The sequence below is a fragment of the Setaria italica genome, chromosome VII (assembly GCF_000263155.2).
Source record: "Setaria italica strain Yugu1 chromosome VII, Setaria_italica_v2.0, whole genome shotgun sequence".
In the NCBI taxonomy this organism is placed as follows: Eukaryota; Viridiplantae; Streptophyta; class Magnoliopsida; order Poales; family Poaceae; genus Setaria; species Setaria italica.
Genome location: NC_028456.1, coordinates 20,011,529 through 20,028,411, shown reverse-complemented (window position 1 = coordinate 20,028,411; position 16,883 = coordinate 20,011,529). Strand labels below are relative to the sequence as shown.

General features: G+C 44.0%; 2 protein-coding genes across 2 annotated transcripts; one reads left to right on the top strand and one right to left on the bottom strand.

The window, feature by feature from the left end:
• Positions 1 to 5,946: 5,946 nt before the first annotated feature.
• LOC101785849 (probable helicase MAGATAMA 3) lies at positions 5,947 to 12,291 on the bottom strand. The gene is made up of 20 exons (XM_004975557.3): positions 12,075 to 12,291; positions 11,831 to 11,972; positions 11,560 to 11,699; positions 10,983 to 11,180; positions 10,681 to 10,878; positions 10,545 to 10,580; positions 10,230 to 10,315; positions 9,948 to 9,998; positions 9,386 to 9,494; positions 9,191 to 9,296; positions 8,907 to 9,004; positions 8,726 to 8,830; positions 8,560 to 8,652; positions 8,377 to 8,430; positions 7,943 to 8,001; positions 7,774 to 7,858; positions 7,331 to 7,690; positions 7,031 to 7,153; positions 6,497 to 6,583; positions 5,947 to 6,412 (listed from the first exon to the last, which is right to left on the bottom strand). Exons 1-20 carry the CDS (start codon positions 12,192 to 12,194, stop codon positions 6,194 to 6,196), a joined length of 2,469 nt encoding a protein of 822 aa, XP_004975614.1. The 5' UTR covers positions 12,195 to 12,291; the 3' UTR covers positions 5,947 to 6,193.
• Positions 12,292 to 13,460: 1,169 nt separating this feature from the next.
• On the top strand, positions 13,461 to 16,376 carry LOC101785442. Its single transcript, XM_022827904.1, is given in 6 exon segments — positions 13,461 to 13,838; positions 14,975 to 15,058; positions 15,060 to 15,367; positions 15,460 to 15,653; positions 15,820 to 16,058; positions 16,060 to 16,376. Coding segments are annotated over 6 exon segments (1,344 nt in total). The 5' UTR covers positions 13,461 to 13,467; the 3' UTR covers positions 16,208 to 16,376.
• The last annotated feature ends 507 nt before the right edge of the window (positions 16,377 to 16,883 follow it).

Genomic DNA, 16,883 nt, shown 5'->3' with positions numbered 1-16,883 from the left:
ACGATGATCTATCGGCCATGCAACCTCTGTCATAGCGTGGTCTCATGTGCCATTCTGCTGCTTCAAAACTTTCATCTCTCTAACCAATGGTAAATGGTTTTTTTATGACAGGCACTAATGTGGCACGGAAAACGTACATAGGAGATGCCGTCGGTTTATTATCACTTCTGCGGTCCCATAAAAATTATTTAATGTTTTTAAAAGGACATAATACATAAACGTTCATAGTGTAATTTTATAGACTGTTATAAAGGAGAGAGAATACTTTGTGGAAGGAGACAGGACCACCCACTAATAGATCCAACCTGCAACAGGATCGAAACAGAACAACAGCACGCACATTTGCGAGTTGCGATGACAATTGACAAGTACGGCCAACAAGTGATATGCTTGGACTTCGGAGACAGACAAACCAACTATGCGACAGCCGTCCCAAACAAATGACGAACTCTTCGAGCACCTGGTAGCATTTTGGTACGGTTGGTCAAGTAATAGCCTCTGTGAGCGACATTTGGAACTGTGTGAACACAGCTTGTGGAACCAAGAATTAATCCGGGATAAAATGAAGCATGGTATTCTACGGCAGAAGCTTACACAACTGTGGCTATTGAAGAACGAAAAACAACATTAGCCAGTGCCACCACCCAATCCTGCAACTGGTAGAGGGTTGTCCACACTACGGGAAAGCTTAACGTCGCCGAGTTTAATTACTTCGCCGAGTGCATGTGCAAGCTCCGAACAACACAGGACACAAATCAATTAAAATGGAAGGGGAACGCAATGACTATGAGGTGGCACAGCCTAGAGAATGCTTCTCGAGTACTGGGACCTCTCAGTCACTCCGTTGAAATGGACTCCAGATTAGCATATGGGTTGGTTCCATCCTGTATAGCCAGGGATTCCAGTGCCTCCCAGCCCCACGATTTACACTCTTCACCTCATGCACACAGACATCCTCGCTCAGCGCAACCACTTCCCATTAGCGCTCTTTTGTTGCTTGGGTGATGGGTACTCTTGACTCCCATTTAAGGTCGTGAGTCATGACGCGTCGTTTCATGTGGAGTCGGACTGTGACTACTGACTACTACCATTCTAGTTTCTCAAAATAAACTTGTATTTCTCCAAGACATTGGGAAATTGGTTTATGAAGTGCACAAATGCGACGTGGAAAACGTACACAAGAAGCGTGCATCACTTCCTACGCTCTCAAATAAACAGTGGCTGTAACGTAACTTGGGCATCCGAACGTCTCTTCCTCCCAAAATTGGATAAGAGAAAACGAATAGCAAGATGCGCGTAGTTTGGATTATTGATCCAAATGCTGTTGCTGTTTCAAGCTGAGAAACAACATGGAAGCAATCACAATCACACCTTGAACTTGAAGTTTCACTCTTTGGAGCAGTAGTGCTTGCAGAGCCTCTTGTAAAGACATAAAACCATAGCCTTATGACAGCTTCGTTGATCGTTTCCAGCGCTTGAGCATTCACCTCCGGAGGAGGAACCCTTTCAACACCTTCAAGGTCTTGAGCAAGATCATTGGAACCACCGACAAATTAAATGACAACACTTGGTGCCCCTACACCCAGTGGATGACACATTTTGGTACGGGAATGAAAGATTATTAGGTTCCATACAACATGTGCATACATGAGTGACCGGCAGCATAGGGAAAACCATGCTAAGAACAGCACGCCCAGCTCCCTGTGAGATACGGTTCCTACACCTCCATCGTGCCACCGTTCAGCTAGGACAACGCGGAGCATTCTGCTGTGCTTGTGCAGGCACCGGACAACGCAGAGGACTGGCTCAGGTCTCTAGCGATACAGTGCGGCCCCGACGAAGGAAAGGGAAGCCAACATCACCGCCTCATGAACCAGAGAACTTTGCAGGATTAGGACCTCTTCTGGCCCATCGAACAGGACTCCGGATTAACATTGGCAGAATCAGATCCCTACCTTGTATATATAACCTCGAATTCCAGTGCCTCCCAATCCCACACAGACGACGCACTCACCACCTCGTGCCCAAAGGGCATCCTCAATCTCCCTCTCTCTCGAGAGCAGACTTCTCGGCACTCTGTCTTCTATGTGTGCGCGCGCGTATTTTGGTGCTTGGCAGATGGACATGTTGTAAAACAACAGGACTCAATCTCAGGATATGGAAGCTGAGATTCCTAGAAGGAAAGTTCTAGTCCTAATCCTAATCCGGTTGTTTGTGAGTTCTTACTAAAACTTTAGGCTAGGTTCGAAGTATATATACGAGGAAGATCTTCATAGTAAATCATCCAATTCAGAAAGAAATAAAGATTTGTCTCTCATACTTGTTCTCGTGTTCTATTGTGTCCTTGTGCTTGTTGAGAGAGAGACGATCCGACGACAGGACACACCCTTGGCCCCCTTTTATCAGTCGTGCGATCGTACGTGCAGCTGCCATAACGCAGACTCATGTGCAGGGCACATGTTTAATTTGCTGCCGTTCTGTTGCCTCCAATTATTTATTTTTTATAACCACTGGCAAATGAGTTTTTGATATGCACTAATGCAACACGGAAGACATAAGTAAGAGACGTGGTCTAGCTGTCACTTTTGCAGTCGATCTCATAATAACTAATGTCCATTGTGTACCTTTTGTGATAGTTCAAGATGCCAAAATGTGCTTTTACGACCCATTTGGGAGAGCTCTTGCTTCTCGGACTCTTCGGAACGGTTGAAATTCATTTTAGCAACAGTTTCTATGGGTCGTTTTTGCTATAGTGCGCAAGATTCCTTAGAAGCCGTCTGACAGCGAAATTTTTGCGCAGCTTCTGAAAAGCTCGAAGTTCAGAAAAGCTGAGTTTATATCAATGTTGCAAATAGCCTGCTAATAGGCCGCTATAGCTTTTTGAGACAGATGTCACGATGATATTGCAAATATTACCGCTAATGCTGCTAACTCTGCTAAAGCGTGAAATAGCCCCGCTAAATTCAATAACCTAGCACCGCTAACACCGCTATGGTTAAGCTACATTTATATTCTTGTGATTTATGAACTACGAGTTATGATTTATGACTTATCATGTGAGTTGTGACTTATTTGCTTATGTTTACACTTATGCCTCCATATACTTATGAAACATGAACTGAAATTCATGAAATTAACAATGTTTAGGTTTAAATCTTGCTAGTTTTTTGCATACCGCTAAATGTCATAGCTTTTATAGCTTTTTCAGGAACACTCCGCTAAATTTTATAGCCCGCGATTTGCAACATTGGTTTATATGGAAAGCTGGAAAGCTAAGTTTTATGAGCTTTTTGTAGCTTTTTTATTCAGAAAGCTAAACACATCTTCTAAAAACTAGTGTTGGCTTTTAGCCAGCAACACCTTTTTAGCACAGCTCAAAAACTGCAGCTCAAACAAACAAGCCCTGAGTCATCTTTGGGAGGAGGAGCCGGGAGCCTTAATATGAGAGAGAGGACAGTTGATAAAAAGAAGACACCACAACCCCCTCTAAGGGCAGTCCCAATCCGATGACTAGGATGGTGTCCATAGAATTAAATGAGCTGCCACTTAGGATAAAAGATGATGGGGCATAAATGAAGAAAGAGAAGAAATCATATGTTGTATGAGATCTAGTTTCTACACACCATCCAAGACATAATGAGAGATGAGTAGTATTCAAGTATGGAATAAAGGTGTTTGCATTGGAAGATGTAAGGAATCAATGTTCGTAGCCTAAGAAGGGGAGGGGGTGAATTAGGCAAACTTAAAATCCTCAGCCTATGGCTTCCACTATTTGCTTCGAAACATAAGCTGGATCATGCTGTTTAGATGTGCAACTATAGTTAATCTAGTGAAACTTCTCTCCCACAAAGAGTTTTGCAACTTAGAGCCAATCCTATATCAAGATACTACTCTAGTAAGTAAATGCACTCAAGTTGCAAGTATGAAATGCAGAAACGTAAATGAGTAGGTTAGGAAGGTGAGGCAAACTCGGCACGACGATTTATCCCATGGTATCAGTAGGCAAATGCCACCCCTAGTCCACGTTGGAGCTCCACCAAGGATATGCTCCCGTTCACCAAGTCTCACCCGGTCAAGGTTTTGGACTCACCACAAAGGCTCTCACCAAGCTGAATGAGAAGCTTGCCACTAAGGTAAGGCTCACCAATCCCTCTCTTCCGGTCACCTTGATATCATCTTCACTACGGAACTTCTCCACGAAGGAAGAGGTTTTCTCGTCCCCCGCACATGGTCATATGGTCATCGTTGTCGCTCCACACCAAGATGGAGGGTCGAAGACTTGCCGGCGAGCCACCAAGACTATAAGGCGTCGGCACACGAAGCTTACAATGGTGGTTCACTCCTTGAACCAATCACAAGGTAGCAGCACCTTGCACTAACTCTCTCTAGGCCTATTCTAGCACTAATCATTCTCTAAGCATGTGCTAAGCCTTGGATCAATCACTTTTGCACTTTTGGTGGCATGGATGTGTTCTTGATGAGTCTTGTGGTCTTGAATGCACTCCTGGACACTTCAGCAACTCCAAATAAGCAAGTGGTAGGGGTATAAATAGCCCCAAGACCTTAAAGAGCCGTTGCTCCAATAGCTAGTTAAAATATACCATCGGATGTTCCGATGGTTACATTTTAGAGGCATCGGAACATCCGGTGCAACTAGCCATAGACATCCCTGCGCCTAAAATTCCTCACCGACGCATTCCATCGACTGATTTGCTGCACCGATTCATCCGGTGCTTCATCCGATGCCTCCATCGGATCATCCGGTGCTGAAGAATTTTCACCCAAAACCTCTCTGGAAGTACACAAAGTAAATATGCTTCATCCGATATTCACCAACGCATAGGCATAGTATCGGATCATCCGGTGCTCCTCTCATTTTCTTCATTGCCCCAGTTATTTGTTCGATGGGTACAAATAAATGGCCGTCGGATCATCCGGTGTGCCTCCCTTCAGCTAACTTCCATTGTGGCCATTGGATGGCCCGATGCCTCAGTCTGGCACCCAAAGGATCATCCGATGGTCCCAATTAGCTTATGCGCGCCCTAGTCATCGACTGATTCGGTGGTGTTTCTTGCCATCACCGAATGAGTCGGTGCATTGCATCAATGGATAAATCTTCATTTCTTGGCGTGGCTTTTGTTTGTGGTTTGCTTCCTTAGGATCTAGAAAACCTTCAAAGTGTAATCTAAACAAACCATTAGTCTAAATGATCATGTTGTCACTCAATCACCAAAATCAGAAACTATGATCTAATAGAGCCATGTTCGCTACAGAAACAGAGCTGGAAGGACATAACAATGGTGATCAGGAGGATATGGAAATGCTCGATGGCATGGAGGCCAATGCGCAAAGGTTCGTTGGAGGAGAGCGCCGGCTAATGGTGCGACTATCGGAGGGGGTCCTCCCATTTGGGTATCGACTTGGCGTAAAGAAGCTGAAGGTGAAGACCCATCATGCCTGTCCATCTAAAAGAACAATCAATTCCAATGCTACATGGAGCAGCGGCGTAAGGAAGGGGAAGCCAACGTCTCTTGAGTTGTGATTTGGTGTCACAGCCTAGAGAAGTCTTTTGGAGTACTGGCACCTGTCTATCGTCTCATCCAATGGAACTGCAGGTTAGCATGGGTTAATGGACAGTGGCTCAGTACCGCATTCTTCAGCCAGGAATTCCGGTGCCTCCCAATCCCACAAAACACTCTTCACCTCATGCTCAAAAACATCATCACTCACGAGAGCGCCGCCACTTGTTGTCCGTGTGCTTGAATTCTGTTGTTTGGCTGATGGACACTCTTGACTCCCTTTTAAGGTCACGACTCACGGTTACATGTGAAGGTGCAGCGGCACGTGACGCCTGCCATTCTGCTTCCTCAAAATAAACTTGTATTATTTCTCTAAGGCATGGCAAACTGATTTCTGAGGTGCACAAATGCGACGTGGAAAACGTACGCAAGAAAGATGTATCTGACACTTCTACAGTCTCATAAACGAGTAATGTTCGTAGTGTAACTTAAGCATCCGGACATCTCTTCCTCCCAAAATTGGATTAAGACAAAAAGAATAGCTGCTCCAAATTTCTGTTTTCAAGCCTCGTCAACATCCATATCCACCCAAGAAAACCCTAATATCCTTTATATGTACCAGTTCTCTAACACAATTGTTCTATCCCAGGCCACACCGCTATGGCATCCTACAATCAGTCATCACCACCTCCATCATCAGCATCCATATCAGCATCGTCGTCATCCCCTGCATCTGCTTGGTCGGCAGCATCAAACTCCCGCCCCATCGCTGCTTCATTCATTCCTTCCATCACTTCAGTATTCTGCTCAGGAGGACGAGGATCCTTCTGTGGTTTCACCGCCATGGTCTCCAGGTTATCCTCGGCAAAGAATGCACCGAATGGCTTGGGAACCTGCAAGATATGCAAAATTTAGATTCATCCAGATGTTTTTGCTCTTTCAAGCTGAGAAACAAGAGTAGCCCATCGCAATCGCACCTTGAAGTAGCGGTTTCGCTCTTTGGCACTCTCGACAAGATTGTTCCAGTGCTCATCTTTCTGCAGGGTTGAAGCGGAACCTACAACCTGTGGTATGCAGATTAATATTTGGAATTACAAGTAAACGACCCAAGTGTAAGTGTATAACAAAACATGAGCAAAGAAAGTGGGTTTCTAAATGTCAGCTAAATCTTGAAGATGGATGCAACCATGAACAATTAAACAGCATCCTTGAACAAGCTGCTTATACATGTATGGATGCATGCAAGAGAATCTGGACCATTCTGTATATATCTTGTTAGGCCACATAGCTCCTTAATTATTAAACTGTAACCTTTAATAATTAAATTTTTAACCTCCTAGCTCCTTAATTATTACATTTATAACCTGCTAATATCTCTGAATTGAGACCTTGAGTGCAGACTTGCCATGAGTATCATGCATAAGATGGTACCAATGTTACTGCAGTCTGCAGATAGTGCAAAACAAAATATTAAAGAAAAAAAGTTTAAAGCTTGGAGAAGAGGCAGTTACCAGTACAGCAGACCTAGCTCTTGTGATGGCAACATTCATTCGCCGAAAATCAGAAACAAACCCAATTTTTTGCTCCTTGTTGCACCTTACGCATGTAAAAATGACTACCTCTCTTTCACGGCCCTAAATACAACCAGTGAGATACAGCTGTATTAGTGACTTGTATAATTAAATATATTCTCAATTATATTACTACAGTAGTGGATGAGAAGAAACATCACTGGTACTTGCAAGAATATATGAGGCACAGAGCCGACAAGTAAAGAAATTCCATTCATGAAATACATATGAGTTTGTTACCTGGAATCCATCAACAGTGTTTACATCTATCACTTCCTTTGATTGATCCCCAAAGGTCAACCGAAAATTGTCCCTCAATAATTTCATCTGCTGCCTGTACGGTGATATCACAGCCACTTCAGAACTAGATTTGAGTTCTGGATAGCGCATTGCCAGTTGATGATATAGGAGAGTTATAAATTCCACTTCATCCTGATTCACCCAAGAACCACTTCCAGGTGGCTGGGATTCAACACCATCAACATCAAAGAAACAAAATGGTCCGAAGCAGGTGTAGGAATGCCATGGGCGTTTCTTGCTGAGACCCTCTCCATCTTGTAGTACCCCTTCATAAAATTCTTTTGAAGGGAAGATACTAATCTGTTTGAGTGAATAATGAATTACAAAAACCATTCCAGTTTCCGGCTTAAGAAAGATTGAGCTGCTGAGGATGGGAGATTTACCTCTGGATGCATGCGATACTGAATTTTAAGCATTTGCACTGGAAAACCAGCACCTTGAAATCTTTTGAACAAGCTTGTTCCATATCTAACAGATAAAACGAGCATCACCTTAGCAATTACAGCACCTGAACAATTTGGAACAGTATAAAGAAAATAAGGATCATCTTACCCCAATTTCTGAGCAGTTGATGAAATGACTGTTGCGGGCAGCTGAACTGGGTCACCAACCTGATTAGGATATTAGGAGAGACAGTGAATGCTATAGTGAATCACTAACAAAAGCTATAGTCAGTGCACTCATGAGCCAAGATACTAATATAACACTTTTTGAGTGATAGAAATTGAGCAAAATGGTGAGACTGGACACACGCACACCAAGAAATGAAAGCATGATGTGGACATAAGCCCAGAGAGAGAAATGTTCCTATATGTACTACAACCCTGAGAAGAGGATATATTCAAAATATCATGTGCGGTGCCTGACTTCTATCGTATAATAAGGTACTGTACCAATGAATAATATACATATTGCATAAGGGGGAGCGAAATGCTTAAAGAAAAGAAAAAAATGTGTAGAAACAAATGCGAAAGTGGACAACATACAAGAAAAATTTGTCTGCACCCATGGACCAAGGGTATAAGAGTTGCAGGTTCCACCTGAAAAACAAGAATATAAGGTAAAGTTCAGAAATATTACTTAAAATAGAGGCTTAGAGGATATGCCAATATCCCAGTTAATAATGTAAATGCTCCATAATAAAAGCAACGTTTAAAAGATATCCTCACTGCTTGTGCAGCTTCATCAATTATAACAACATCAAAAGCACGGCTCATCCTGCTGAAAATTGATGATCCACTGAAACTCAGAGTAGAAAATACCTACAAATTTTGCTTCACAATGAGAACAAATTACAATAGATAAACTCTACTACTACAATAGCAGATGACGTACAATGGCCGCTTCGTCCAGTATTGAAGCTCTAATCCGATCATATTCGCCAGCCCCTCGTCTCCCACCATCTAATGTGCGATCTACACCAGAAAGTTTTTGTTGTATCTGCAAAGGCATGGACTCATTGTAGTTGCTAGAAGTTAAGTTAGACAGAAAATGCTTTGCAGCTTAAATCACGTACCAGGTAATCCATAGAAACTGCTTTAACAGAATGATGTGCCTTCACTCCAATGCGCACAATTTTAGGGTTGTAAGTGTTGTTATTTTCATCTCGAATTCCTAAAAAACGAAGCATTATTTCATTTCTTAATTTGCTCATGATGCATCCTAATGATTTGTGAGCAAAAAAATAATGCATGCTAATGGTATAGTCCACTTAGTGACAAAATGCATAAGATGCAAAAAGTGAAAAAGGTTTTGGGAGCATAGTATATGTATTGGATAACTTAGCACCGAAACATTTACCTGTGTTAAGAACACGTAACACAATCTCATCGAGTGCTGAGTTGGATGGAGCACAGACCAACACATGGGCCCGATACTTGCGACTGGAACTTACAACTTCAGGTTTCTATAAAGAATTTTTTTTTTGCCTTGTAAGGGGTAAAATAATCAAGGCACCAGGACCAATTTTAGCAAGTACACAGAACAGAAGAGTACCAGTTCATTTCCAGTGGGGTAAAAACCATCATCACCATCGACAGGCATAATCAAATCTCTAGGGTTTGCACCAAGTAACCAAGGAGATGCTTTTACCCAGTGTGCATACCTGTCATGTGAAATTCACAATATTAGCACCAAGAAAAAATTGCAGTAGTACTGTGCATGTAAAAATGGAACCAGTATTATACTGAAAAATCATATTCTTATCAGTTTCCATATAGCACCAGTTAGATATTAAAGATGGTTACAGAAGATGGTGTCATGTGTAAATAACAATAGTCATATCCTTCCAACAAGGCCTAGTTCCATTTAGTGGATTTAAGATATCCAAAAAATAAGAAAAATGTCAAAAACTAAGGAATTTCTAGTGACTTAAACAACCATGCAGAACTATAAGAAAAATAAGTTAAGGATGGAGCATTTCAAAACTGCAAGGAAAACTAATAATATTGAGGCTGTTAGACATTCTTACTCAGCTTTTTATGCTCCCAATTTCGATGCCAAAAGTCGAAATAAATATGATAGAAATTAACTAGGAAATCTGCAATTTTCAACATACTTGCCATCAATGTCCAGCTCTGGTCCATGCCTTTGAACATCAAATCCTCCTCTGCATTACAGGATCAAAAAGAATACGAGATGCATGTGCCAAGTTTAGCTATGAATGAAGAATGTGCAGAGGGGGAAAAAAAAAAGGGTGGATATGCTTTCGAAAAATTCAGTCAAACTTCATATTTCAGTTCTATCTCCTCTCATTTTTTAAACATGATGATTTATCTATCCTCAAAAATAGAATTACTATTCCATACACTGAAAAAGGAATAAACAAGTATTTTGTTACTTTGTCTTCATTCTTGCAGGAGCAGAATGGAGAACAGCACTGAGGAGTCCAAGGATAGTTTGAGTCTTTCCAGTTCCTGGAGGACCCTGCAAATCAACAGTTACAAGTACATAAATCAGTAAATTGCAGGTTACTCTTAACTCCTTAATGTGTCCTACGACAAAAACTAAGTAGTGTAATGTGTTGGATCTGCATAGCCTTCTAAACAAAAAACAAATATCTAAAGACTGCTAAGATAATTACAGTACTTTCATAACCAAGGTAGGTAAACAATAACAATGCAAATTCAATGGTAGTAGTGAAAACATAACAAACCTGAATAAGAACAAATGATCTGCGCGAAAGACCTGCCTAGAGACAGTACAGTAATATATCAGAGCCGCAGCCTTTAAAACAGATATTAGATACAATAGATATATGAACAATACCAAAAATCACAAAGGATGCTCACATTGACTGCCTCTAGCTGTGAATCATTAAGATTTGCTTTGAGGTGATCCATAAGTGGCTGAGGGACATTCCACGCACGACTTTGATCATCACCATCCTTATGCTTCTCAGCAGCTGAAAGAATCGAGTCCTTAAAAGGAAGAGAAGCTACAGAATGCATAGCTGTGAACTCCCGCATTATAGTTGACAAGCTGCAGACCTGAAAATTTTTACCAGAAAATGGCAAATCAAGTAGTACATGCTGTCAATAAACAATGCTGGCATGAAAACTCAGGAGCTTGTCTCAGAACAATTTTGACACACCTTCAATATCCACAGGGTGCTGCTCTCAGCTGCCAAAATGGAAGCAAAACGCTGCAGCCTTGGAGCGTTCACAGGCTTGGAAACATTCAGATTTTGAATTTCGCCTGCCAGAAAAGCTCTAAGAGAAATAGTTGCACTACCACCGCGCTGTTCCACCAGTGCAAAGGCGTACGCAGTAGGGGTCACTCCCTCCTCAAACTGCAAAAGTGCAGGCACAACCAGTTCATCATGAGTATAATACATGTACTTGGCAATTCACCAGTTCATCATATGAGTAATCACTGCACATAACTTATGGCACATTTTGCTCTGTTCCTAGAAAAAAATGCCCAAAAGGTAAGAACTAAGTACCTAAAGGTAATACTGCCCCTAAGGAACACAAATCTAGAGAATGCCTGGTTTACGATTTTTCAACTATTATGCACATAGCCACCTACCAAACAATAGTTTTGACTTTATATAACAAAATAGTTTGACTTACGAGACATTTCCTCCCATCAAATTGTCAGTAGTTAGTACCTTGATGCTTGCATAAAAGGACCAGCTAAACTGCCGAATTTACTTGCACAGCACTTACTTTCTCCTTGGAGAGCAGCACTAGGTCATTCTCCCCCACATTCTCCCGAAAATCGTTCTCCACCGCCATGGAGAACTTATGGAACCCCTCGGATTCCGCGCACAAGCCCACCGCCACCCTCTGCCAGTCGAGCCCAGCATCTGCATACACCCACACGAGGCAAAGCCACGAATTAAGAATCCAAATTAACAAACCCACCAGCGAAATCAGAGCAAACAACGGGCGGCGGCGAGAGAGAAGCGCAGCGCAGCCCAGGCGCCCGCGCCCTTACCTTCTTCCTCCTCGTCGCTGCGCCCCCGGACGATCTGCGCCTTGACCTCCTCGAAGAGCAGCGGCTCGAAGACGCCGAGGTAGTCGGCCACCGACTTGTACGTGTCCTTCACGCGCTGCAGCCCCTTCGCCTGCTTGCCTCCCTGCCCCAAAGCAAGAGAAGGTTAGGGTTTTTGATAAGCTCGTCGTTACGGGTGGTTCGGCGGGCGGGTGGATGTGGGCGTGGGCGGGGTCGATGCGTGTACCTTGGATTCGGCGACGAGGCGGAGGTAGTCCCAGCTGAGGACGATCTTCTGGAAGCGGTCCATGGCGGCGGTGGAGGAGGAGGAGGAGGCGGCAGCGCCGCCGGATTTCTCCACCGCCATTGGGGGCGGCGGGCTGGGGGCGCCGCCGGGAGAGGTTTTGGGGGTTTATGGGAGTGAGGCCGAGAGAGACGGCGCAGGCGCGGCTGCAAGTCTGGAAACGGCCGGAGCCTGGGGAGAACCGGAGAAGCACAAGCAGCAGCGATGCTGATGGCTACGGAGTTGGGCTCTTGATGGGCCAGCCCACCAACAGAAACGGCAGTTGGGGTTGGGCCTGACAACACAGCAGGAGGAGCCCGGACCACCAACGAACGCGCGGCGAGGCCCACCGGCCGACCGACGACGACGACGGACGAGGCCTACCGCCCAAAGCACGGTAGGCCTGCCACTGGGCATCCGTATCCTTTTTCCAAATCTACGCTCACTTAAGATGGGAAGGATATGGTAGAAATTATATACCCATTTAAAAGGATAAAAAGGAGAGGGTAGAGTATCGGGAGGGTATTGCATAAAGTTAATTATCTATTAGATATAGGTAGGATTGGGGAGGGTAAGAAGTGGATAATAATTTTTTGGATTTGAGTGTGAATAAACGTAGGTTTGCCCATATCCTCTCCAGTGGTAGGCCTAAAGCACCGGCAGGAGCTCAAAAGCAGCTGATGTCAAGTGCAGGAGCCGCCTATCGATTTTTTTATTTTTATATTTTTATTTTAGTGTTTTGCAAAAATATAAATTGCAAATCTATATTGATATAGCCAATTGAAATGGTGGAATTTAACTTGGACCCACCCTACCGCTAATTAAATCTGCGGAATTTTCCTTCTCTAAGTAGCACATATATTAAAAAATTATAATTTTTTTATGTAAACTTAGATGAAGATAAACTTTATACGATAATCATAGATTTTGACGAGATCTATGGTGCTTAAATAATTGTCACAATGTGAGTTGGCATGCTAAAATTTTGCCAACAAACCAATCGAACCCGTAAAATCTAGTTTTTGGTTGTGTAGGCTCGGGCCCGAGCCCACCCAAGCCCAACATAGCACTCGGAGGTCGGTGCTCCTAGCTTTGAGCGTCCCCCGCTCCGGTGTCCGGTCACTAACAGGGATGAAGTTATAGCCCTGTTCGCTTCAGCTTATCAGCTACTGAACAGTACTTTTCTCTCATAGTAAATTAGTCGTTTCAACTTTTCAGCTGGCTTATAAGTCCAGGCCCTATATATATTTTATATATATTTTGGTTTATTTTCAAAAAATTAATAAAATGAATTAGAATCTACGTACATAATTTGGGAGGATAAATCAGACCCACTCGCGTGCCTAGACACCAGTCCATGACCAGACCAAGTGACCTCTCGAAGACCCTCGCGGGCGATCCGGCCATGGCGAAGGCGAGGGCACCGAGGCCGAAGCCGCCGCAGGCCTCGACCCGGCGGCTCCTCGACTTCGGCGGGCTGGGCATCGCGGTGCTGGCGTACGTGGGCGTGGACCTCTCGCCGGCGTGGCACGACCGGCTGCAGCCTGCGCTCTGGGCGGCGCTGGCGCTGGCGGCGGCCGCGCGCGCCCCGTTCTATCGCCACTTGTCCGCCGAGCTGCGCGCCGCGCTGCCCTTCCTGGGATCCATCGCCTTCATGCTCGCCGCCTTCCTCTGCGAAGCCATCTCCGTCCGCTTCGTCTCCGCCGTAATGGGGCTCCAGTGGCACAGGTCGGTGCTTCTTGTCTTTCTGGGGAACCGGGGCGCAGCCGGCGTGTCATCGTTTTCCTCACCTATTGAGGTGCTTTGGGGGCCAAGGCTCGCTGGATTTCGGAGAGATTTTAGCTTTTGAGCTGCAAACTTTGTTTTGGTAGGTCGTGTTGAAACATACGGGTTTAGAGTTATTCGTGGAAATATGGTGTGATCTTGCAGAGTTTTGCTTGTATTGGCGAGCTTTAGGGGGTTTTGTTAGTGAGTGTGCGAAATAGTTGAAGCTGCGAGGCTGAGATTTAAACTGCTCAAAGTATTGGTATAGAAGATAACGTGCTCAAAATATTGTCTAGGATTACACATCAATAGGCTGATTGCAGCAGAAAGTAGCATTCGTGGTGACAGGCGTCTGTGCAATTGTTTAAATGGAACGTTGTTGATTCATTGTTGCTATTGACTAGCTAGATTAAGTCTGCTGATATTGTGAGTGTGTGATAACTGACTGCTTGATCCTGTTCTGATTTAACGGCAATTGTCACTCTAAAATGATTAAAGTCCAAGTAAAGCATCAATTATCTTTGGGATATACTAGGAGCATCAAGAAGTTTAGTGGGTAAGGAAGGCATAATCATCACTTGAGGTTGGGGCTTAGTAGATTCCTTAGGCATATGCATTGCTCTCAAAATCTAACCCAACACAGTTTAGTCCTATGCTAGCAATAATACATGTAATAAATTCAGACAACTCTGTTTTGATGGGATTCTCACATTTACTAGTTTATTTGGCCATGGTTTACATCTAATTGTAATTTATTATTGCATTTATGATACTTTGTGAACACAACCCAGCCTCTGTATAGTGAAGTACTCCTCTTCCTATTTTGTTTAGGGGTTATAAACTGGCTTCTTCGATAAACGCTGGTTCTTCGATAAAGTTTTGAATGACTTTCTAGTCAGATAAGAGCTCCACTCAAGAGGACCCCAAGAGGACAGAGCTTGGCTTCCCACTGATAAGGAGACAGTAGCAATACTGCCTTTTTCAACTTCGACCTTCTCTATGTAGTTTAGTTGTGTGCACTCACTCCTGGTCCACATATACATACTTGAATTCTAAATCTACACAAATTCTTGTAAACTAAAGTCTGCTGGTTTTAACAGATCTGCTGCACCGCTTCCTGACACTGGTCAATGGCTGCTTCTATCACTGAACGAGAAGCTCCCTCAAAGCATTGTCAATCTACTCAGCTCATGTTATCACTCTTCACCATTATTTGATGTTGTTTATCATGCTGGGGTTCTCAGTTCTGTTTGACTGCATCAAAGCTCCTGGTCTTGGTATAGCCACAAGATATATGTTCACTATGGCAATTGGTCGTTTTCTTTGGACAATAACATTCATTGCTACTATTCTTCCATCTGCAAGACCATGGTGTGCTGCAGCTCGTTATCAAATACCTCAGCATCCTCATCCTTGGGCACAAAAATATTATGTTCCATATGCTTCTGATTCAAATGCTATTCGTAGAGTCATAACTCATGACATGGCATATGGTTAGTTCATTTGTCATATCACCTAACAGGTATATCAGTTATTCAGTTTTGTACGGTGGTGGAGACTAAAGTATTCTTATATACTTTTACAGCTGCTGTTCAAGCTTATCCAGATGAATATAGGCCTGACTGGGGACGGATGAGCTTCCTGGTAGATATTTTGAGACCGATTCCTGGAGAAGGTCCATCATGGTACCATCTGTTGAAGAAAGCTAGTGGTGGTTGCAATGACCTTATGTACAGTGGACACATGCTTGTTGCTGTTCTTACTGCAATGGCATGGACGGTATGTGCTACGCTTTCCATATGTCCTCTTGTATTAGAAACCAAACTACCTTTCAAAGGCCACCAATTCATTCTGATCTGTCTACTACCTTTCCTCACATATCATATTAACCACTTCTAAATTTCAAGTCAAGCCAACTCCATTTCCATCTGTTTCACGCTCACAGGAAGCATATGGGGGCTGGATCTCCGTCGCGATATGGCTCCTCGTCCTGCACAGCGCGCAGAGGGAGATACGTGAGCGACACCACTACAGCGTGGACTGCATCGTGGCGATCTACGTAGGCGTCCTGCTGTGGAGGATGACGGGCTTCATCTGGTCCGTCTGAGATGCCAGCCGAGCCAGATGTCTGGCCAAGCTTGATGAGGTCCAGAGCAGGCTGGTCCATGCCGCCAAGGACTCGGACAAGCAGGGGCCTGCTAAAAGACGTCGAGCTGGCTGGCCAGGAAAAGCAGGGTTTCTCCCAGAGGGCTATCCTGGCCTTCGCCGCAGGGACGATCATCTTCACCTTGTCCTGCGTTCTCATTGCTTTCACAATGACCAGCGACGGTTGATTTGAAGTTTTGTTGGAAGCCCCTGAATCTGGAAGTTAGCTGAATTTTCCTGTGCTGTACCGTTGGTTTCTGTAGGTTGAGATTGCACGTCTTTGTTGCTGGAAACTTGTTTATAAAGAGACTAAAAGCACATAAAAAAAAATGCGGCCGTGTGGGTTGGCTAGGTTCACTCACAAATTTCTACCTGGGCCGGACAGAACGGCCCCTTGTGCTGCTCGTCCGGGCCGGGATAGCTTGGGCCTTGACAGAGTTGCAGATATAGGCCTTGTCCAATACGAACACCATGAGTCCTGACCGCGCAATTAGTACAAGGCGCAGACCACCGGTTTAGCGGACGCAATAGTACCGCATCGGCTAACGAAACCGGGAGAAGATGCTGGGGAGCAATAAAGCAATACCAAGGGGCACCTTCAAACTCACTTACCTGGACGGGGTCGATAGCCGATCAAGAAGAGCTATGGCCTAAATCAATGGCCTCCATTGCACTTGGGAGGAGCATTGGCTTACCATCTTCCTAAACGGGAGAGTGGACGTCATAATTTGTGGAAGAGGGGGTACGCGTTCGCGCGGCCCCTGCCAAATTAATGTCAACATTCTAAAGTAATATATGTGTTTATATATCAAATTTTGATTTGAATTTGCTGCACATTTGTGTTTTTGAATTTAGATATATTGT

Excerpts from the sequence above, each read along its gene's own strand:
- LOC101785849 (XM_004975557.3), bottom strand. The coding sequence starts at position 12,194 with ATGGCGGTGGAGAAATCCGGCGGCGCTGCCGCCTCCTCCTCCTCCTCC. Across the intron at positions 10,316-10,544 it reads GATCATTTGTTCTTATTCAG|GGTCCTCCAGGAACTGGAAA; the intron begins GTTTGTTATGTT and ends GTTGATTTGCAG. Across the intron at positions 6,413-6,496 it reads AGCGAAACCGCTACTTCAAG|GTTCCCAAGCCATTCGGTGC; the intron begins GTGCGATTGCGA and ends CATATCTTGCAG.